The sequence below is a fragment of the Hemitrygon akajei genome, chromosome 6, assembly GCF_048418815.1.
Source record: "Hemitrygon akajei chromosome 6, sHemAka1.3, whole genome shotgun sequence".
Classification (NCBI taxonomy): domain Eukaryota; kingdom Metazoa; phylum Chordata; class Chondrichthyes; order Myliobatiformes; family Dasyatidae; genus Hemitrygon; species Hemitrygon akajei.
The window spans coordinates 128,603,209-128,620,839 of record NC_133129.1 but is presented as its reverse complement, the minus strand read 5'-3'; the positions used below and the strand labels follow the sequence as shown (position 1 = coordinate 128,620,839).

Sequence of the window (17,631 nt, the reverse complement as noted above, 5' to 3'; positions counted from 1 at the left end):
GGGTGCCCAACCTTTTTTGCACCGTGGACCGGGTGATGGGGGGGGGGGCAGAGGGGCGGTGTTAATCACAACAGGAATATAGGTGATAAGTCAACTGTAAGTCACTTATAAGTGGCTAATACACTCAATTTCATTTCTAAAGGGTTTATCCAACGAATTTAATATTAAACACACAGCGTGTATTTTCCTCACATGAATATGGTGATCAGTCAATTATACGTCACTTATAAGTCAATGGCATCATAACATTTTAAGTAACATTTGGATATTAAACACACAGCGCATATTTTCCTGGTATGAACATATGAAGTCATTGCAACACACCAATATCGCTGAATCAGTGGGAGCCCTTGGCTTGTTTCCCTGCAACAAGATGGTCCCATCGAGGGGTGACGGGAGACAGTGATACTCAAAGGGGGTTCCTTATGTCCAGTCTATTCCGCAATTTAGTTTTCATTGCATTCATTGCAGAAAACTCCACTTCGCAAAGATATGATGTTGGAAATGGAAGCAACGTTTTCAGTGCTTTCGTGGCCATCTCAGGATATTCAGCCTTGACTTTGATCCAGAATGCCGGCAGAGATGTTATGTCAAACATACTTTTCAGCCCACCGTCATTTGCAAACTCAAGGAGTTGATATTCTTCCTGCACTGACATGGATGATTCACTGGGGACATTCACAAATGGGTCACGGACCCATTCCTTTGCACATCTTGGGTCATTTGCGGTTGGGAAGTAATGCTCAAATTCTGTGGACAGCAAAGATAGGTGATCGCGCACCAGCTGTGAGAAGGACGGTGCAGCCTCAGTCTCTCCCAAAATCCCAGCTAATGCTGGGAACATGTCAAATATGCCCCGTCCACTCGCCGTCCCCGCAGTTCCGGTTTGGCCTTGAAAGCAGACACTTTATCTGCCAACTTGAAGACAGTTGTCATTCTCCCCTGAAGACAAATTGAGATGATTGAGCAAATTGAAGATGTCACACAGATAAGTGAGTTTTGCTATCCACTCCTTGTCACATGGTGACTCGTTAAGCCGTTCCAACAGCTGTGCTTCGATGTCCTCCGCTATGTCATTGATTCTCCTTGAAACTGTGGTAGCTGAAAGAGAAATCTGTGCCATCTTGTTAGCTGCAGCTTCTCCCAACAGTTCACGGCACATGTCCTTGGCAGCAAGCAGAATCAATTCTTCACCAACAGTGAAAGGCTTCTTAGCCTTAGCAATATGGCTAGTCACTAAGTACGACGTTCTCGGAACAGTAGCATTTGTGGAGGTGGTGGCTCTCAGCACTTGCTTCTGTCCTGCTTGCTCACGTTTTATCCGCTCACAAAACTCAACGGGTTTGTCTTTAAGTTCAGGGTGCTTGGACTCAAGGTGCCGAAGCAGCTTTGAGGGCTTCATTGCCTCATTAGACAGCATGTCTCCACATATCACACACAGGGGGCTTGGAGCGTGCGAGTCACTGGTCGCATTAAAGCCATATTTTATGTACAACTCATTGTACTTTCTGTTGAAGGAAGCATTCTTTTTTTTTGCAGTCTCCTCCTCAGCTGTCTGTGCGTTATCATCGTCGTTAGGCCTTTTATATTCCTACCACCTCTTCCAAAGAAACTTTCAAGCGACGTTTGTTTTTTACTCATTGTGTAGTTGTAGGTTAGTGACCGACTGATGACCTCACGTGCGATTAGGTTCAACAGTGGGTATTACAGGGAATGAGGAAAGGTGCAGTTGACTCATATCGTTTCCTCGTGACCCGGTAGCACATGCTTTGTGGCCTGGTACTGGTCCGCGCCCTGGTGATTGGGGACCACTGATCTTAGAAATGACATCTTCAATCGCCCATCTTGTTGAGATTCTCTTGCCAAGTCCCCTTCACTCCATTTACTTACCCATGGTTGCAGTATTTTGGGAGTAATCAGGCATTCAACAGGCATGAAATGAACGTTGTTGACCCTTGATTTGAACAGGAGTGGAAGATTGCTTTATTTTTCATTACCAAACAAACAACAAGCTAAAAGCAAAATGCTATATAACTGTGCATTGATTCTTTGAAAGTACTTTCTCAGTAAATCCACCGATGACCAACTTTGCATCTCGTTCCAACTTTGAAACCTGGCAATATTTGCCAAGTTTTCCCCTGTGCCTGTACTCTGTGTGCGATCTTTGCAAAGCAATCAAAGCTGTACTTGCTGCAATGAAATTGAAATCCAGTGTATGTGTAAAATACATGTTGCTTAAAATATGTATTTAAATACACTAATCTAAGAGAGTGCATATGAATAACTTGTGGAAGCCAAGTCATTGGGTATATTTAAGGCAGAGTTTGATAGATTCTTGATTGGTCAGGGCATGAAGGGATACGGGGAGAAGGCAGGAGACTGGGGCTGAGAGGGAAATGGATCAGCCATGATGAAATGGCAGAGCAGACTCGATAGGCCAAATGGCCTAATTCTGCTTGTATGTCTTGTGGTCAAATTGGGTTAACCCTTTCAACATGGTCAACAACTTGTTTCCTTCAGTGAAACAAATTGCCACGGAGTACTGCACAGGAATGTTACTGAACAAAACTACTTGCTACTCAAAGCTCAGACTTCTCCATTCCACGTTCAACCTCGTTCAATGTCACTTGCAGTACACAAGTGTAAAGGAGATCAAAATAATTGTTACTCTGGATTCGACGTAGCACAAAGAGAAAACAATAAAGCACAAAATAAATATAAAATCATAAGATAGCTCATGTACATTGGTTGATTATATGCCTACAAAGCAACGCTAGGCACAGGAGTGTCTGTACATTAAATCACTCTGACAGGAAATGATAAAAGTCGTGGCGATGAGGGGCGTGGAAGGGTGGGGGAAGGTGGTAATCAGCCTTGCTGCCTGGGGGAAGTAACTGAGTCTGGTGGTTCCAGTGTGGATGCTACTTACCCCCCTCTCCGATGGGAATGAGACAAACAGTTCACAAGCAGCGCGGATAGGATCCTTCACGGTTTTCTGGCACCTTTCTGTATACATGTCCCTGATGCTAGGTAGGTTGGTGATGTGTAGTTTTGGCTACCTGTTGTAGAGCCTTCCTGCCCATTGCAGTGCGGCGATGCAGCATGTTGGGATGTGCTCTGCTTTGCAGCTGTAGGACTGTATATGAGTATAGATATGCAGAGTCTCAATTCCCTTCAGCTGCCTCAACGTAGAGGGGTTGGTGAGCTTTCCTAGATGTGTAGGATGTGTTCCGGGCTCATGAGAAGATGTGCACTCCCAGGAGTTTGACATTTCTGTGCATCAACATAAAGAGGCTGCAAGTAGAGCAAGTTCTCTCGAAGTCAGTAACCATCCCCGTTGTCTTGTTGAAATTGAGAAAGAGGGTATTTGCCTGGCTATGTTCTTAAGTGAACAACAGACTTGTATTATGGTGCTATTTGTTATCTTTTTTTTATCATGGTCAGCCTTGCTTGCAGAAAGCAATACTTTTTTTAATAGGGTACCATGTCTCCTTCTGTCCTAATGTCTATTTCTCCAGTTTGTCCCCTACATCTTCATTATATCACATTGGAAATCTCCCTGATAAATACTCTTCAGTATGGGTGAACATGTTAGTAGCATTAGTTCTATTTTTCATTTGAAACTGCTAGTCAGAATAAGACTCCTTAGGTACAGGTCACTTGTTAGCACTTGTCAATGTGCTTCGGGTACATGAACCATTATAGCAGCAACATGTGTTTATTCTAAGATTTTAATGTTGACCAGCATCCTAGGGGATCAGCAGTTCAAAGAAGAAAGATCACCATGCAAAAGAATAGAAAACACTGTGAAACAAAGGGAAGTATCCATTGGTGTGAGCAATAATATCAATTGTGTAACTATTATATAAAACTCTGCCTTTGATCAGTAGTATTAAGTACACATTTTAGCAGTGACTGCAAGTGGACTTTGCTTCCTTGAATTTCAATTATTCATTTCTTTATCTCATTGTCATTTTGGGTCTTTACTTGTTATCAGATTTGATTACAAGAGCAATGGGGGGAAAATTGGCTGTTAAGCACTTTGGACTTTGGAGGGTGTAGAGATCATGAAATGTGTTTTTCCACTCAATGCACAGTGATATTTTTGTGCATTGTAATTTCTGAAACTTATTAGCAAGAGAGGCTCTTCTCAAAATTTCAGGTCTATCTTAATATTTTCTTCCCCCCTCCCCCCCAACACATGTATGTGTCTGGCTGGCTTCTCCATCTGTCTGGCTTCCATTAATCTTTGGACTGTTGATCAGAAAGCATGAGAGAATATTGTACAGTAAATTAGATCCCATTGTTTTATTTTCCCTCTTGTCTCTGGTTAACAATTCTCCCCAAAAAAGATTAACTGAGATCAGCAAATAATGCTGCACAAAATTGAGCTGAACTCTTAATAAGAGGATCAGCAGGTTGCTGCAGTGCAGAAATTTAACTGAGTATTTTAATTTCAGATAAAGAGAAAATGAAATACCTGTTTACTGATTCATTTATCACGGAAGGAATTGTATCTGGTGACAAATGAATTGCAAGTGAACCAAAAGTTTGGAAACAAAATGACATGTAATTTCAGCCACTCTAGTGGTGAATTCTTGCTGTTAGAACTATTGCCAGCTCCAATAACCCAGCCTGTATTAATCAAAGCATCAGGATAAATTACCCCTACTGTGCAAATGATTTGTTGTATATACAGTAAAAGGTTGCTTTACTTCATCTACATAATGGTAAATTTTCATCCTTGCCTTGTGACAATGAGCAGTGGGTTATTCTCTCCTGATTAATATGCTATCAAGGTAGTTGAAGCTACGTGGAAAATTAAATGTAGGAACTGAAGCTGTCTTATGTCAAGGTATTAACTAGTTTAGAAAAGCCTGCATTTGTGTCAGGCCTTTCACAATTTCAGCAGTTCATGGCCTTTGAAATGCTTTCCAGTATAGAAACAGTGGCAGCAACTCTGCACAGTATCTGTCAGAAACAGGCAGTGAAGTAATGAGCAGATATCTTGTTTTTTTGTGACGCTCGTTGAGAGAAAACTAATGATCTGCTCACTTACCTTTGGAATATAACTCCCCCACCCACCCATCATCCCCATCACCTGGTTTGACCTATCACCTACCAGCTTGTACTCCTCCCCCATCCCCTACATTATTATTGCTTCTGCCCCCTTCCATTCTGGTCTTGATGAAATGTGTTGGCCTGAAGCGTTGACTGTTTATTTCCCTCCCTAGATGCTCTCTGACCTGCTGAGTTCATCCCAGCAACAAAATCAGGGCCTTGAATTGGAACCTTGAGCAAAGACTGTCACTTCTGACTGAGGAAGTACAGCACTGAATTCTCCTTCCAATGGATGTGTTCAAATCTCTGGAGTGGGATCTGACGCCACAACTCCCTGCTTCATGCATGACGTTACCCAGCATCTGACAGCCATGTGGCCCCAACTTTGGCCCTTGGGGACTGTGCCCTAAATGTCTCCATGACTGTTGGGGATGTTCAGAGGCTGGAGTTTTGACATCCTAACTTTATCCAGTTACCAAGTGGAATTGGACGCCTCAAGACTGGACTGGGCTCCATTGGGATCCCTTTACACTCGTCTTGTAATGTTACTATGCTGTTACTCTGCCCACAATGGAGTAACTTGTTAACAATCACTGTTGAGGCAGAAGGTCATTCCACATGGGGAAAAAGCCCCTTGGCCCATTTGATTCACTGTTAACCATCAACTATCCATTTACACTAGTTCCATATTTTTCTTTATTCTTTCCACATTCTCATCGACTCCCACCCCCTATGTTTTACCATTCACCTACTCGTTAACTACCAACCTACACATGGTTGGGATTTGATCGTATGATCACAGGAGAACATGCAAACTCTGCCCAAGGTCAGGATTGTGCCCGAGTGCCTGTATTTTGGGGCAGCAGCTCTACTAGCGATACAGCTGTGCTGTCCAGCAAGTCATAGAATTGTCAGTAACTGGATAGTGTTGCAGAGATACATACAGGCATTTTCTAAAGAGAGGCATAGGTGGAGTTGCGATACCAGTTTATTCTCCGTAATTATAATCAAATATCATACATGATGTAAAATGACTGACTCGTGGATATATCTGTACAAGTAGCTGTAATGTATATAATCTCTGATTAATAGGACGATATTGTACACAATAACATCCAAAATTCAAAATATTTGTTTACATAATTACATAGAAATCTTCTTCATCTTCTTTGGCTGTCCATTGATTTCGAAGTTGACTGAGGCCTAGGCATGGTTGTGTTGTTGTGTGGCAGTTGCCCATGCTGCAAATCTCCCCTCCCCACGCCACCGATGGGAAGGGCACTAGGCTGATACAGCTTGGCATGGGAGTCGTCGCAGAACAATGTGTTATTAAGTGCCTTGCTCAAGGATACAACACGCTGCCTCAGCTGAGGCTCGAAATAGTGACTATTTCACTATATCACTAGACCAACACCTTAACCACTTGGCCACACGCCAACACATAGAAATATCTTGCTTATTAACATAGATGTTATATCCTCATTTGAATACTTGTTCTGCAAGAACAGTCAAAGTAAGATCAGGGGCATGGTGCACATAATCAACCAATGAAAATTCAGAGCAAATCGGACATCTGGATGTGGGTGGGTAAAGAAGGATATATTGGTAACAGGAAAAGAAATATTGTAATGTTTCTAGATTAACAGCTAAAGTTCCAAACTATTTCAGTCCAACAGCTTCATGGCCAAGTTTACCAGCAGCAGCTTTTTAAGTTTAAAGTAAATGTGCTGAATTTCTTAAGTCTGAAATAAATACACTGAATTATTCGCTCAGGTTTCCAGCATAATGCCCAATTCGCTGCCACCATTTCCTGACTGTGAGATGATATTCTGCAGTACTTTGTTTTCCATTTACTGAAATACTGTAGGTCTGTCAGTTAATTGTGTAGTGTAGAAAAGGGAACTTTGCAAGCTCAGTGATGAGGTATTCATAATTGTGAAATACTTGAAGGACGAGTTGCCTTTTCGCCAGCACTACTTTAGGAATATTTATATTTGCACCATACATACTAACTGGCGGTTTCCTTTGATAATACCTCTAATGTCCATGAGACTATTCCTCATATTTCAGAGTTCAAAGTTCATTTATTATCAAACTGTATATACATATACAACCTTGAGATTCGTCTCCTTACAGGCAGCCAGAAAACAGAGAAACCCAAAAGTGCTCATTTAAGAAAAAAAGATGGTCAAACACCCAATATGCAGAGAGGGAAAAAACAAATCGTGCAACCAATAAGAGTAAGCAAATGGCATTCAGAACAAAAGTCAGTCCATAGACATGAATCCTGGAGCAGGCCACAGCCTCGGTCTCAGTTCAGTGCAGAGCCGAGCAAATGTTTATATTTACCCAGACATCTTCATTTTTCTGACATGGCTGGCATAACTTTAGTGCTTCTTCAGATGATGCAACTCACCTCAAGCCTGCAGTGGCAATCAGCAAGGTCTTCGCAGCAGCAAAAATAGAAAAGCTCATTACATTTCCTCTATACCATGCAGTTTCCTGCTGCATTTCAATTCCCCTGCTGTCCCAACATCTGTTAATCTCACCAGTTCTACATTCCAGACCCCAGCTACAGGAAACAGTTACTTAGATGCTCTGCCTATCTCTCTTGGAATGCTGAATATTTAACTTAGTTCCAATTTCAACCTTTAAACTGCAGTGAGTGTTGGGGCCCATCCTTTATGAATGTCCTCACAACAGTGGAATCTGTCTTGACAATGTTAAATTATCTAGATATGTGTAGTCTGAAAATGAAGGGCAAGTCCCGGCTGATTGTTAATGGTTCCATCTGTTGCTGTTAGTGAACAGCACTGTGATGGAAGGTGTGGACATACTGTTATTGACAACTTGTACATGATTACACAGTAAATTACAATAGGGAAAACTGCAGATGCTGAAAGTCTGAAATAACAACAGAAAATGTTAGAAATTTTCAGCAGGTCAGACAGCATCTTTGGAAAGGGAAACGGGAATAATGTCTCAGGTCAAAGACTCTTTGTCAGAATTGGAAAAGAGAAAATTGCTGCAGAGAAGATGAGGAAGGGATGGATAAAGGGAATATCTGCAATAATGTGAGGTCAGAGTTGCCATGGGGAGCAATGACCAAGTTTAGTATGTAGGCTGAATGCATCATGGGGAGTGAAATTGTACAAGCGTACCTCACACTAAGAGAATGGTTATGTTAGCTGGAGATGAATCCTCTCAGGCCATGGACAACAGGGGTTTCTCAGGACAATGTTGTAGGCGCTTGCATGTTTAGCTGTCCTTGCGTCCATCATAAGGTCAGAAATTAAGATTGCAGGTCAGAGGCTGGTACCCTGTGGTGTGTAGCTCACCCCAGACACTCCTAAACCATTGCACCACCTAGGGACAAAAGTCTGAAGTGGAATGGAATTTGCTCTGCTTGCGTGAGTACAACTCCAACAGCATTCAGGTTAAAGCAACCCACTTGATTAGCATCATATCCACTATTCTACACATTTTTCCTTACTTCTGTGTTGGCATTTTTAGCTACAGTTAGTACATTCTACAAGATACATTGCAGTTGATACCAGTCCCTCATCTTTTGACAGGTACCGTCAAGAAGGGCAGCACGCACACAGGAACTTAATTGTCTTGTGGTTTCACTCCCAAGTCACTCAACATATTGACTTGGAAATGTACCATATCTCATTCTGATATTGTTTATATCTATCTGTAGTTCCCTGCATAGGAGCATTGTGGGAGTATTGTAGAAATCCTGCTGCAGTTTAACCAGGTAGTTCTTCACCAGAGTCTAATAGACACTGGGATGGGAAATGATGTTGGCATTTCAGTAAATGAAGAAGAATCTGTTCATTCTCACTGGATAACTCCTTTCCTCCAGGAGTCAATCTGGTAAGCATTGGACCAGCTCCAAGCAAGTGTAGATGGATATCAAAGCTGTACAAGTTGTTTTCAGTATAACTTCACCAAAGCCTTGTACAGTTGCAAAAGGATTTAATTTTTCTTCAGTTGTCATCATTGACCAAAAGGATACATGGCTTCCTAATTGTCTAAACTGAACCTGCATATTAATGTACAATGTTTCAGTTATCAGCTCTTCATTTCCCTCAGCATTCTGACTGGATTCCTGACCAAAATGAATAACTTCACATTTTACTCCATCTCCTTGCCAATTCTTTTTGTATTCCCTGTCCACAGTTCACTTTCATGACCAGCTTCTTACCATTGGCAAAAATGGATACATTATAGTCCTGTCCTCCTTATTTGTGGCATTATGAAAGGACGACATCACAGGTTGTAGGATACTCTTCCAATTAATTGAAGATGATCCTTGTAAAGTGTGAGATTGACTCTGTGGGCTAAACCTGCTCCTGCCTTTCCCTGCGCTTGTGTTGCAAAGGGTGTTGTAGGTTACAATGGGACATTAATGGGCTGCAGAGCTGGGCTGAGAAGCGGCAGGTGGAGTTTGATCTGGAAAAGTGTGACCTGATACACTTTGGAAGGTTGAACTTGAAGGCAAAATACAAGGTTAAGGGCAAAATTCCTAGCAGTGTGGAAGAACAGTGGGATCCTGGGGGTTCATGTCCATAGGTGGTGTATAGGGTGGTTAATAAGATGTATTAGTTAGAGGATTGAATTCAAGAGTGGCAAATTAATGTTACAGCTCTATAAAACTCTGGTCAGACTACTCTTGAAGTATTGTGTTCCGTTCTGGTCGCCTCATTATCGGAAGGATGTGGAAGCTTTATAGAGGGTACAGAATTCTGTCTGGATTAGAGAACATGCCTTACTGCATGGGGAAAGGTTGAGCGAGCTAGAACATTTTTCTTTAGACTGAAGGAGGATGAGAGGTTTCTTGATAGAAGTGTACACCGACAGTGGGCAGCAGGCGTCTTCCTCCAGGGGTGGAAATGCCTAATACAAGAGATGATTGGAGAAAGTTATGGAGGAAGCAGTGATGTCAGAGCTAGTTTTTTTGCATAGATACTGATGAACATAGTGTGGAACTACAAGGGATGGTGGTAGAGGCAGGTACATTAGGGACATTTAAGGGACTCTTAGATAGGTGCATGGATTAAGAAAAATGGGGTACTACGTGGAGGGAAGCATTAGATTGATCTCGGAGTAGGTTAAGAGTCAGCAAAATACTGTAGGCCAAAGGACCTGTACGGTGCAGTAGTGTTCTATGAAAGAGGAAAAATGTTTATCCAGTCTAACTTGCTAAGAACCTGTTTGTTCTTTATTGATCCATTCACTAAACTGAAATAACATTGCAAGATTTCAGCATTTCACAGGGCCAAGCTAAATATCCACTACCCTGCTAGTCATGTACTACAATGATGACAGTCAACTGGAAATTTAGGTCCTCTGTGGACTTTTGGATGTTATTTGAAAATTTGCAAGGAAGTGATGGGGTTTATTGCTTAGATTGGCACGAAACTGAACTTCAGCCACAATAAAACACGAGCCCTTCAATCATTAACCATAGACTTTGCTGTTATAAAGTTGAAAAAAGGCACACAGCTTGTGACTCCTGAGTCACAGCTGGGCGTGTAGCTTCAGTTCAGGGAATCGTACATACCTGAAAAGGTCAAAATCAAATAAACATGACTGTTTTTTGCTCTGCCTCAAGCCTTTTGAGGCTAAAATCAAATAAACATGACCTTTTTTTGCTCTGCCTTTCAAATTTTCTGGTGTTTATGGATAAAATTCTCATCACTTGCCTCAAGTTGCTCCAATTGAGCACAAAATATGAGTATCAGTGATATTTTAGGATTTTGCCGTTTTAAGAGTTCATGAATAACTGTCATTATTGCAAATCATCAGCGTTGTATCGTTGTATACAAAAGAGCTCATGATGACATCGTGTTACCAGTTAGCTTGACTGCTGTGCTCCTATCTTGCACTGTGAGTGAACATTTTAACAGAAAATGGTTAAAATTAACCATTGCTATTTACAGGCTTTTTCATGTAATTTAGGTGCAAGATGTGTGCAGTCTTTTTTAAAAAGAGAGCCCCTTCACCTGAAAAATGAGAGCTGTATCAGTTTTGGAAAGATTGAGGAAATGAATGCTATATGGCACAGGTGCAGGAGAGACATAGAATGGTGCAACACAGAAGTGGCCCCTTTGGCTCCCCGTATCCATGATAAAATGCTTGCCCATCTATATGAATCCCTTTTGCATTAGGATTGTATCCTTCTGTGCGTTGACTGTTTAAAATCTGTCTAAATCTCTTTTAAAGGTAGTAATTCTATCTGATTCCACTACCTCTGAGAGAAATTTCATGTATCAATCGTTCAGGTACTTTAACAATATTTAGAAGATGATTGGACAGGCGCATGGATATGAAATGTTCAGAGGGGTGTGGGCTAAATGTGGACTATCTTAGATGAGGATTTTGGTCAGCATGCACCATTAGGGCCGAAGGGTCTGATTCCATTCTGTAAAGCTCTATTCTCTGTGCCGCAAAAAAAATTAAACCCTTTATACACTTAAGTACTCCTTCCTTTCACTTTAAACCCATGCTGCTGGTTTTTGATACCCATACCATGGGGGAAAATGATTTGGATAATCTACCCTGTCTATGCCCTTCATAGCTAACTTCTACCTGGTCACCACTCAGCCACCTTCACTCCAGGGAAAACAAGGTCAGCCTATCTAATCTCACTCCATAACTGAATTCCCCCAATACAGGCAACATCCCGAATGAATCTCCTAGTCTGGGTCTGCTTATTGTGTTGAACAGCAGGGCAGTCTATTCTCTCCTTACTGTCCTTAGATGTTATAAAGAAATATGCAAAGTTTACTTCAGGTATCTAACACACAATGACTTATTTTCTCCAGGGATGAGCAGTAAAGTTACGAGGATTTGTTTCCTTTGCTCACTTACTGTTAAACCTGCTTGAATTATTGAACAAATCAGTGTAATCAGGAATCCACAGTTTTCATTAATAGCATTTATGTAGTGGTAATTAAAACAACATTAGCACATAAAGGACAAGTATGCTCCTCCATTCAGTGAGATTAGGGTTGGCCCTATCTCTCAGTCTCGTTCTCCAACCCTTCTCCATGTGTGAAAAGAAGTGAATAATCTTAAAGCTGGCATTCAAGAGCAGTGGCCAGAAGTAAAGACTGAGCTATAATTCCTTGCAGTTGCTCTGAACACTAATTCCTAAACTTTATTTGGACTTTAGTTAGTTTGAAACAAAGAAGGTGTCTGCATTGATCACTTTAGTTTGGCTTATTGTATCAAGGGCGTGGAAGGTTTCCTGGTAACTTGGTGTTTGGATGCACATTCTGTTGGAATGGAATGCACGCAAAGCTTTACACATGGTATCTAGGTACATGTGACAATAATAAACCAATTACCAGTAATTATTTTACTGATGTTTACTGTTTCATTGCAATTTTAATTGTGTTTTTATTCTCAGAGATATGTTGATGGAGGAATTACAGATAACTTACCTCAGTATGAACTCAAAAACACAATTACAGTGTCTCCCTTTGCTGGAGAGACTGACATCTGTCCTCGGGATTGCTCCAGCAATATGCATGAGTTGAGAATAACGAATACTAGCATCCAGTTCAACCTGCAGAACATGTACCGTCTTTCCAAGGCTTTATTTCCTCCTGACCCAGAGGTAAGAATGATGGAAGATGGCGATCACTGGCATTGCTTTTGCGCAGTGCAGTGTGCTTCAAACCGATACTATGACTTACATAAAAATGATGCTGTAGATTCGTGGTATCTCTTCATAAAGTAAGTCTGGGATGAACAGGAGAGCAGTGTAGTTATATAGGATTATGTCTCAGTAAAGCTACATGACCTAGGCAAACAACACAGACCAACAGGATCCTCGCACTGAAGTATAAAAGGGCAATAATAGAAAAATTGTAAAGAATCTGAGATGTCGGCCGTTTGAAATATCACAAGAATAGTCTCCCCAATTGAAACAGAATATAAAGAGAACAGAAATCATGTTATCAGGGTCTTGGGAACATGGCAACTACAGTTTCCCCATCAACTTGTGCACTAGCTTTCTTGCAGTTATTGCCTTTGGCACAGAATCCCCATAACTTTAGTGCTTGCCTTCACAGCGATGCAAGAAAATTGCCCACTACTACTTTTTTGTTATGCTGGCTGGCGGTGCAGTGATCCTGTGTTCTAATCCGGCTGTCTTCTCGCGTGCTTTCCATCTGTGCTGGGTTGAACGTTGAGCTAGCAACTCGGCCTTGTAAAAATAGTCAAATGCTATAGAATTGGCCAAAGACAAACCGCCCGATGTAACACAAGGTACAAAAAGGAACTTGAAGCCTGTTGAAAATGGGTAATAAATGGTATCCTTGCCAGGACACCCAGTCCTCATAATTTTCTTTTAGAAAGCCAAAGTAAAGTCTGTAAAGTTTGGCTAATTATAGAAGGATTATTGGAGTGATATGGTTCCATAGGTAGTTTCTGCAGCCATAAAACTGATGGGTTGCCTGTTGCCCAGAGACACGGCTCAATTCTTATCTGTCATCAAAGAGCCTTGATTCTCAAAGGCAGTTCATTTAGTTTCTGAACAAAATCTAACCATGATAATAAACTTGGACTAAGATGGACAGAGTTTCTTTGTGACATTGCTTCCTCTACTTTCTGTATATTTAGGATTTACAATATAAAATTGTAAAGTAAATTGACTAGTTTTTGGCTGGTATGTCTGATGTACATTTCATAATATGCTTTTTGAATATTCATACAATTGTGTAGAGATCAATGTAAGAAGTGGTAATTAAGTTGCCTAGTCTGGATATAAATGATGAAATATTTTAATGTGATAGGTGATGCGGGACATGTGCAAGCAAGGATACAGTGATGCCCTTGACTTCCTCAAAAGGAATGGTGAGCATGAACCATTGATTTCCAATTATAATGTGTCCAATTATGTTTCCTGTGTTTTTTAAAAATCCATTACAGTAGTATACTGTAAAACTGCATTTAATTTTTAGAAGTAGGTGTAAATGTTATGAATCATATGGCTCAATAGAACAGGAGCAAATCTTTAATGAAAATGAACCAATTGAAGACATGAACTCCCTTTTAAAGAGACCATAGAACAGTAACACACCCAGATTGCTGGAGGAACTCAGCAGGCCAGACAGCATCTATGGAAAAGAGTAAACAGTCAACCCTTCATCAGGAGGGAGGAAAAAAGGATGGAGTCAGAGTGAGAAGGTGGGGGTTGGGGAGGAAGTCACAAGGTGATAGGTGAAACTGGGAGGGGGAGGGGTGAAGTAGATTGGTGAAAGAAATGAAGGGCTTGAGAAGGGAGAATCTGATGGGAGAGGACAGAAGACCATGGAAGAGGGAGGAGCATCAGAGGGAGGCAATGGGCAGGTAAGAAGTTAAGGTGAGAGGGAAATGGAAATTGAGAATGGTGAAGGGGGGGCGTGGGGAGCATTACTGGAAGTTTGAGAAATCAATGTTCTGCCATCAGGTTGGAGGCTACCTAGACAGAATATAATGTGTTGTTCCCCAAACCTGAGTGTGGCCTCAAAATGGTGGTAGAAGAGGCCATGGATTGGCATGTTGGAATGGGAATGAGAAGTAGAAATAAAATGGATGGTTGCTGGGAGATCCCGTCTTTTTTCTGGCTGACAGTGGTTAGGTGCTCAATGAAGGGGTCTCCCCAACAGACAGGAGGCCACACCAGAAACAGTAAATGACCCCAACACACTCACAGGTGAAGTGTCACTTCACCTAGAAGGACTGTTTGGGACTCTGAATGGTAGTGAGGGAAGAGGTGTAGGGACAGGTGTAGCACTTGTTCCGCTTGCAAAGGTAAGTGTAGGAGGGAGATAAGTAGGGAGGGATGAATGGACAAGAGAATCACATAGGGAGTGATCCCTGCAGAAAGTGTGGGGGTTCGGGGGCAAGATGTAGTGGGATCCTGTTGGAGATGGTGGAAGTTATGGAGTACTATGTGCTGGACATGGAGGCTAGTGGGGTGGTAGATGAAGACAAGAGGAACCCTATCCCTGGTAGGGTGGCGGGAAGATGGGATGAGCACAGACGTGTGCAAAATGAAAGAGATGTGGGTAAGGGCAGCATTGATGGTGGAGGAAGGGAAGCCCTTTCTTTGAAGGAGGACCTCTCCTTTGTTCTAGAATGAAAAGCCTCATCCTGAGAGAAGATGCAATGAAGATGGAGGAATTGAGAGAAGGGTATGGCACTTTTTACAAGTAACAGAGTGGGAAGAGGTATAGTCCGGTTAGCTGTGAGTCTGTGGGTTTAGAAAAGATATCAGTCTATAAGCAGTCTCCAGAGACAGACAGTGATGGAGAAAGGGGAGGGAGGTGTTGGAAATGTACCAGGTAAATTTGAGGGCAGGGTGTAAGTTGGAGGCAAAGTTGATGAAGTCGATGAGCTCTGCATGGGTGTGGTTGTCAATGTAGCTAGGAAAAGTTTGGGTGTGACACCAGTGTAGCCTTGGAACATAGACTGTTCCATGTAGCCAACATAAAGGCAGGCATAGCTGGGACCCAAGCGAGTACTCATGGCAAAACCTTTTGTTTGAAGGAAGTAGGAGGAGCTGAAGGAGAAGTTATTGACAGTGAGGACAAGTTCCGCCAGAGGAGAGTGGTGGAGGGGAACTGGATGGGTGTGGTGTCCAGAAAGAAACGGAGAGCTTTGTCCAGAAAGAACTTTTAAACTTTTTTTTCACTCCATGCATAATTCATTGAGATGGATATAAAATATGGGTAATTTAACATGTGTTTGGTCACAAACTCTTGTTATTTGATAAAAGGATTTGTCATCTTCAAGTACAGGCACTATCAGTCTTTGCTTTTTGTCCCTTTCTGATGACATGCAGTTATTAACAGATGAACTTTGAAATTCAAAGATACAGAGTACGTTTATTATCAAAGTATGTGTACAGTGTACAACCCTGAGAGCTGTCTTCTCACAGACAGCCACTAAATAAAGAAAACCATGGAACCCATTCAGAGAAAAACATCAACCCTCCCAGGTGTAAAAAAAACACACCACATTGCGCAAGAAACAAGAAAAATGCAGAATATAAAACAGCAGGAGTCCAGGCATATTCACATCATCTTAGTTCAATCTATTGCTGTGTCATTCGTTACCTGCAGATCACCCCAATCATAATCGCACAGGGTAGTAACCAAAAAATAGGAGCAACCAAAAACACATCATATGATGTGAAGTACAGAGTGAATAAAATGTGCTGCTACAAATTACCTGATGGCCGGAATGGCAATAGATCATCATCCTAAATTTGCCTGAAAGTTCTCCCCGTATTACTTAATTATTTAATTTTAATTATTGAGATACATCATGGAATAGGCTCTTCGAGCCATGCTGCCCATCAATCCCCCGATTTAACCCTAGCCTAATCATGGGACAATTTACAATGACCAATTAACCTTCCAACCAGTGTGTCTTTGTAATGGGAAGAAACCAGAGCACCCAGAGGAAACCCACCTGGTTACCAGACGAATGTACAAACTCCTTACAGGTAACAGTGGGAATTGAACCCAGGTTGCTGGTACTATAAAGTGTACCATGCTCCTGTGCTGCGCCTTTACTGTGCGGTGATCCAATTTCATCTTGTTCTTGAAAGATATTTGGAATTGTTTCTTGTTTGGCTTATCACTGAATATAGAAAAATTCACCTTGTGTTGGAAGGGAAGGGATGGGTGTTGGCAAGAACTTCTACTTTCTTAATCTGCTTCTTATTGGATCAACATCATTGTGGCATTGATGATGTCTGTACGAACTCTTGTACCTGGTCAACTGCACATGTTTAAGCTGTGGATTTTTCAGGAAGGGAAGAAGGGTGATGGTTTATGCTTCTTCACTGAAATAAGCAGATCTTGCATGTTAATATTTATTGTTTGCGTATTTTCACTCTTCTTGTCCAAGTGCTTGCTTCTAGGTGTATTATTTTACTACCTTGTGGAAGCGCTTAGCAACAGCGCTCCATTATGTTGTCTATTAGAATCAGAATCAGGTTTACTATCACTGACATTAGTTGTGGAATTTGTTGTTTTGCCATGAGGCCAATCTTAATCAGATTAGTTCTGCAAACTACTATTGATTCAATTCAAATCTCTCTGGATCAAGGTGACAATGTTTATTTCTAAACAATTAAGATAATGCCCTTGCCCCTGTAAATGAATTACAAGTGGTTAGTTTTCAATTTGAACATGTGTTAAATAATTGAAGTCTAAATCGCCTACACTGACTTCCATAATGTTGCACATCTTTGCTTCTATTTATGACAATGCTCTTCCATCCTGTATCCATTGAAGAATTTTGTATTTTGATGTTTCCTGTATCCTATCCTACACTAAATCTCCCATGAGCTTTTTTTCCTTTCAATGGTTCACAGTCCCACAACAGCACAAGTTAAATGGCCTCATTCTGTGTTTGGATCCCTCCCAGTCCCTGCTCTACCACTCCTCCCTCCACAAAGTCCCAAGAATCGTCCTCTGCATAAACACGAAATGTTGGCAGTGATGGATTTGGTTTTGTGCCAGAGCCACACAGATGACTATTTAGGTGAGCTGCATAAAT

At 41.5% G+C, this 17,631-nt stretch overlaps 1 protein-coding gene across 1 annotated transcript in view; it reads left to right on the top strand.

The window, feature by feature from the left end:
* Positions 1–17,631, top strand: part of pnpla2 (patatin-like phospholipase domain containing 2) — an 82,331-nt gene that overhangs the window by 42,969 nt on the left and 21,731 nt on the right. The window contains exons 4-5 of the mRNA XM_073049230.1: positions 12,482–12,691; positions 13,872–13,932. Coding sequence (XP_072905331.1) covers positions 12,482–12,691; positions 13,872–13,932 — 271 coding nt within the window. The remainder of the gene's footprint in view (positions 1–12,481; positions 12,692–13,871; positions 13,933–17,631) is intronic.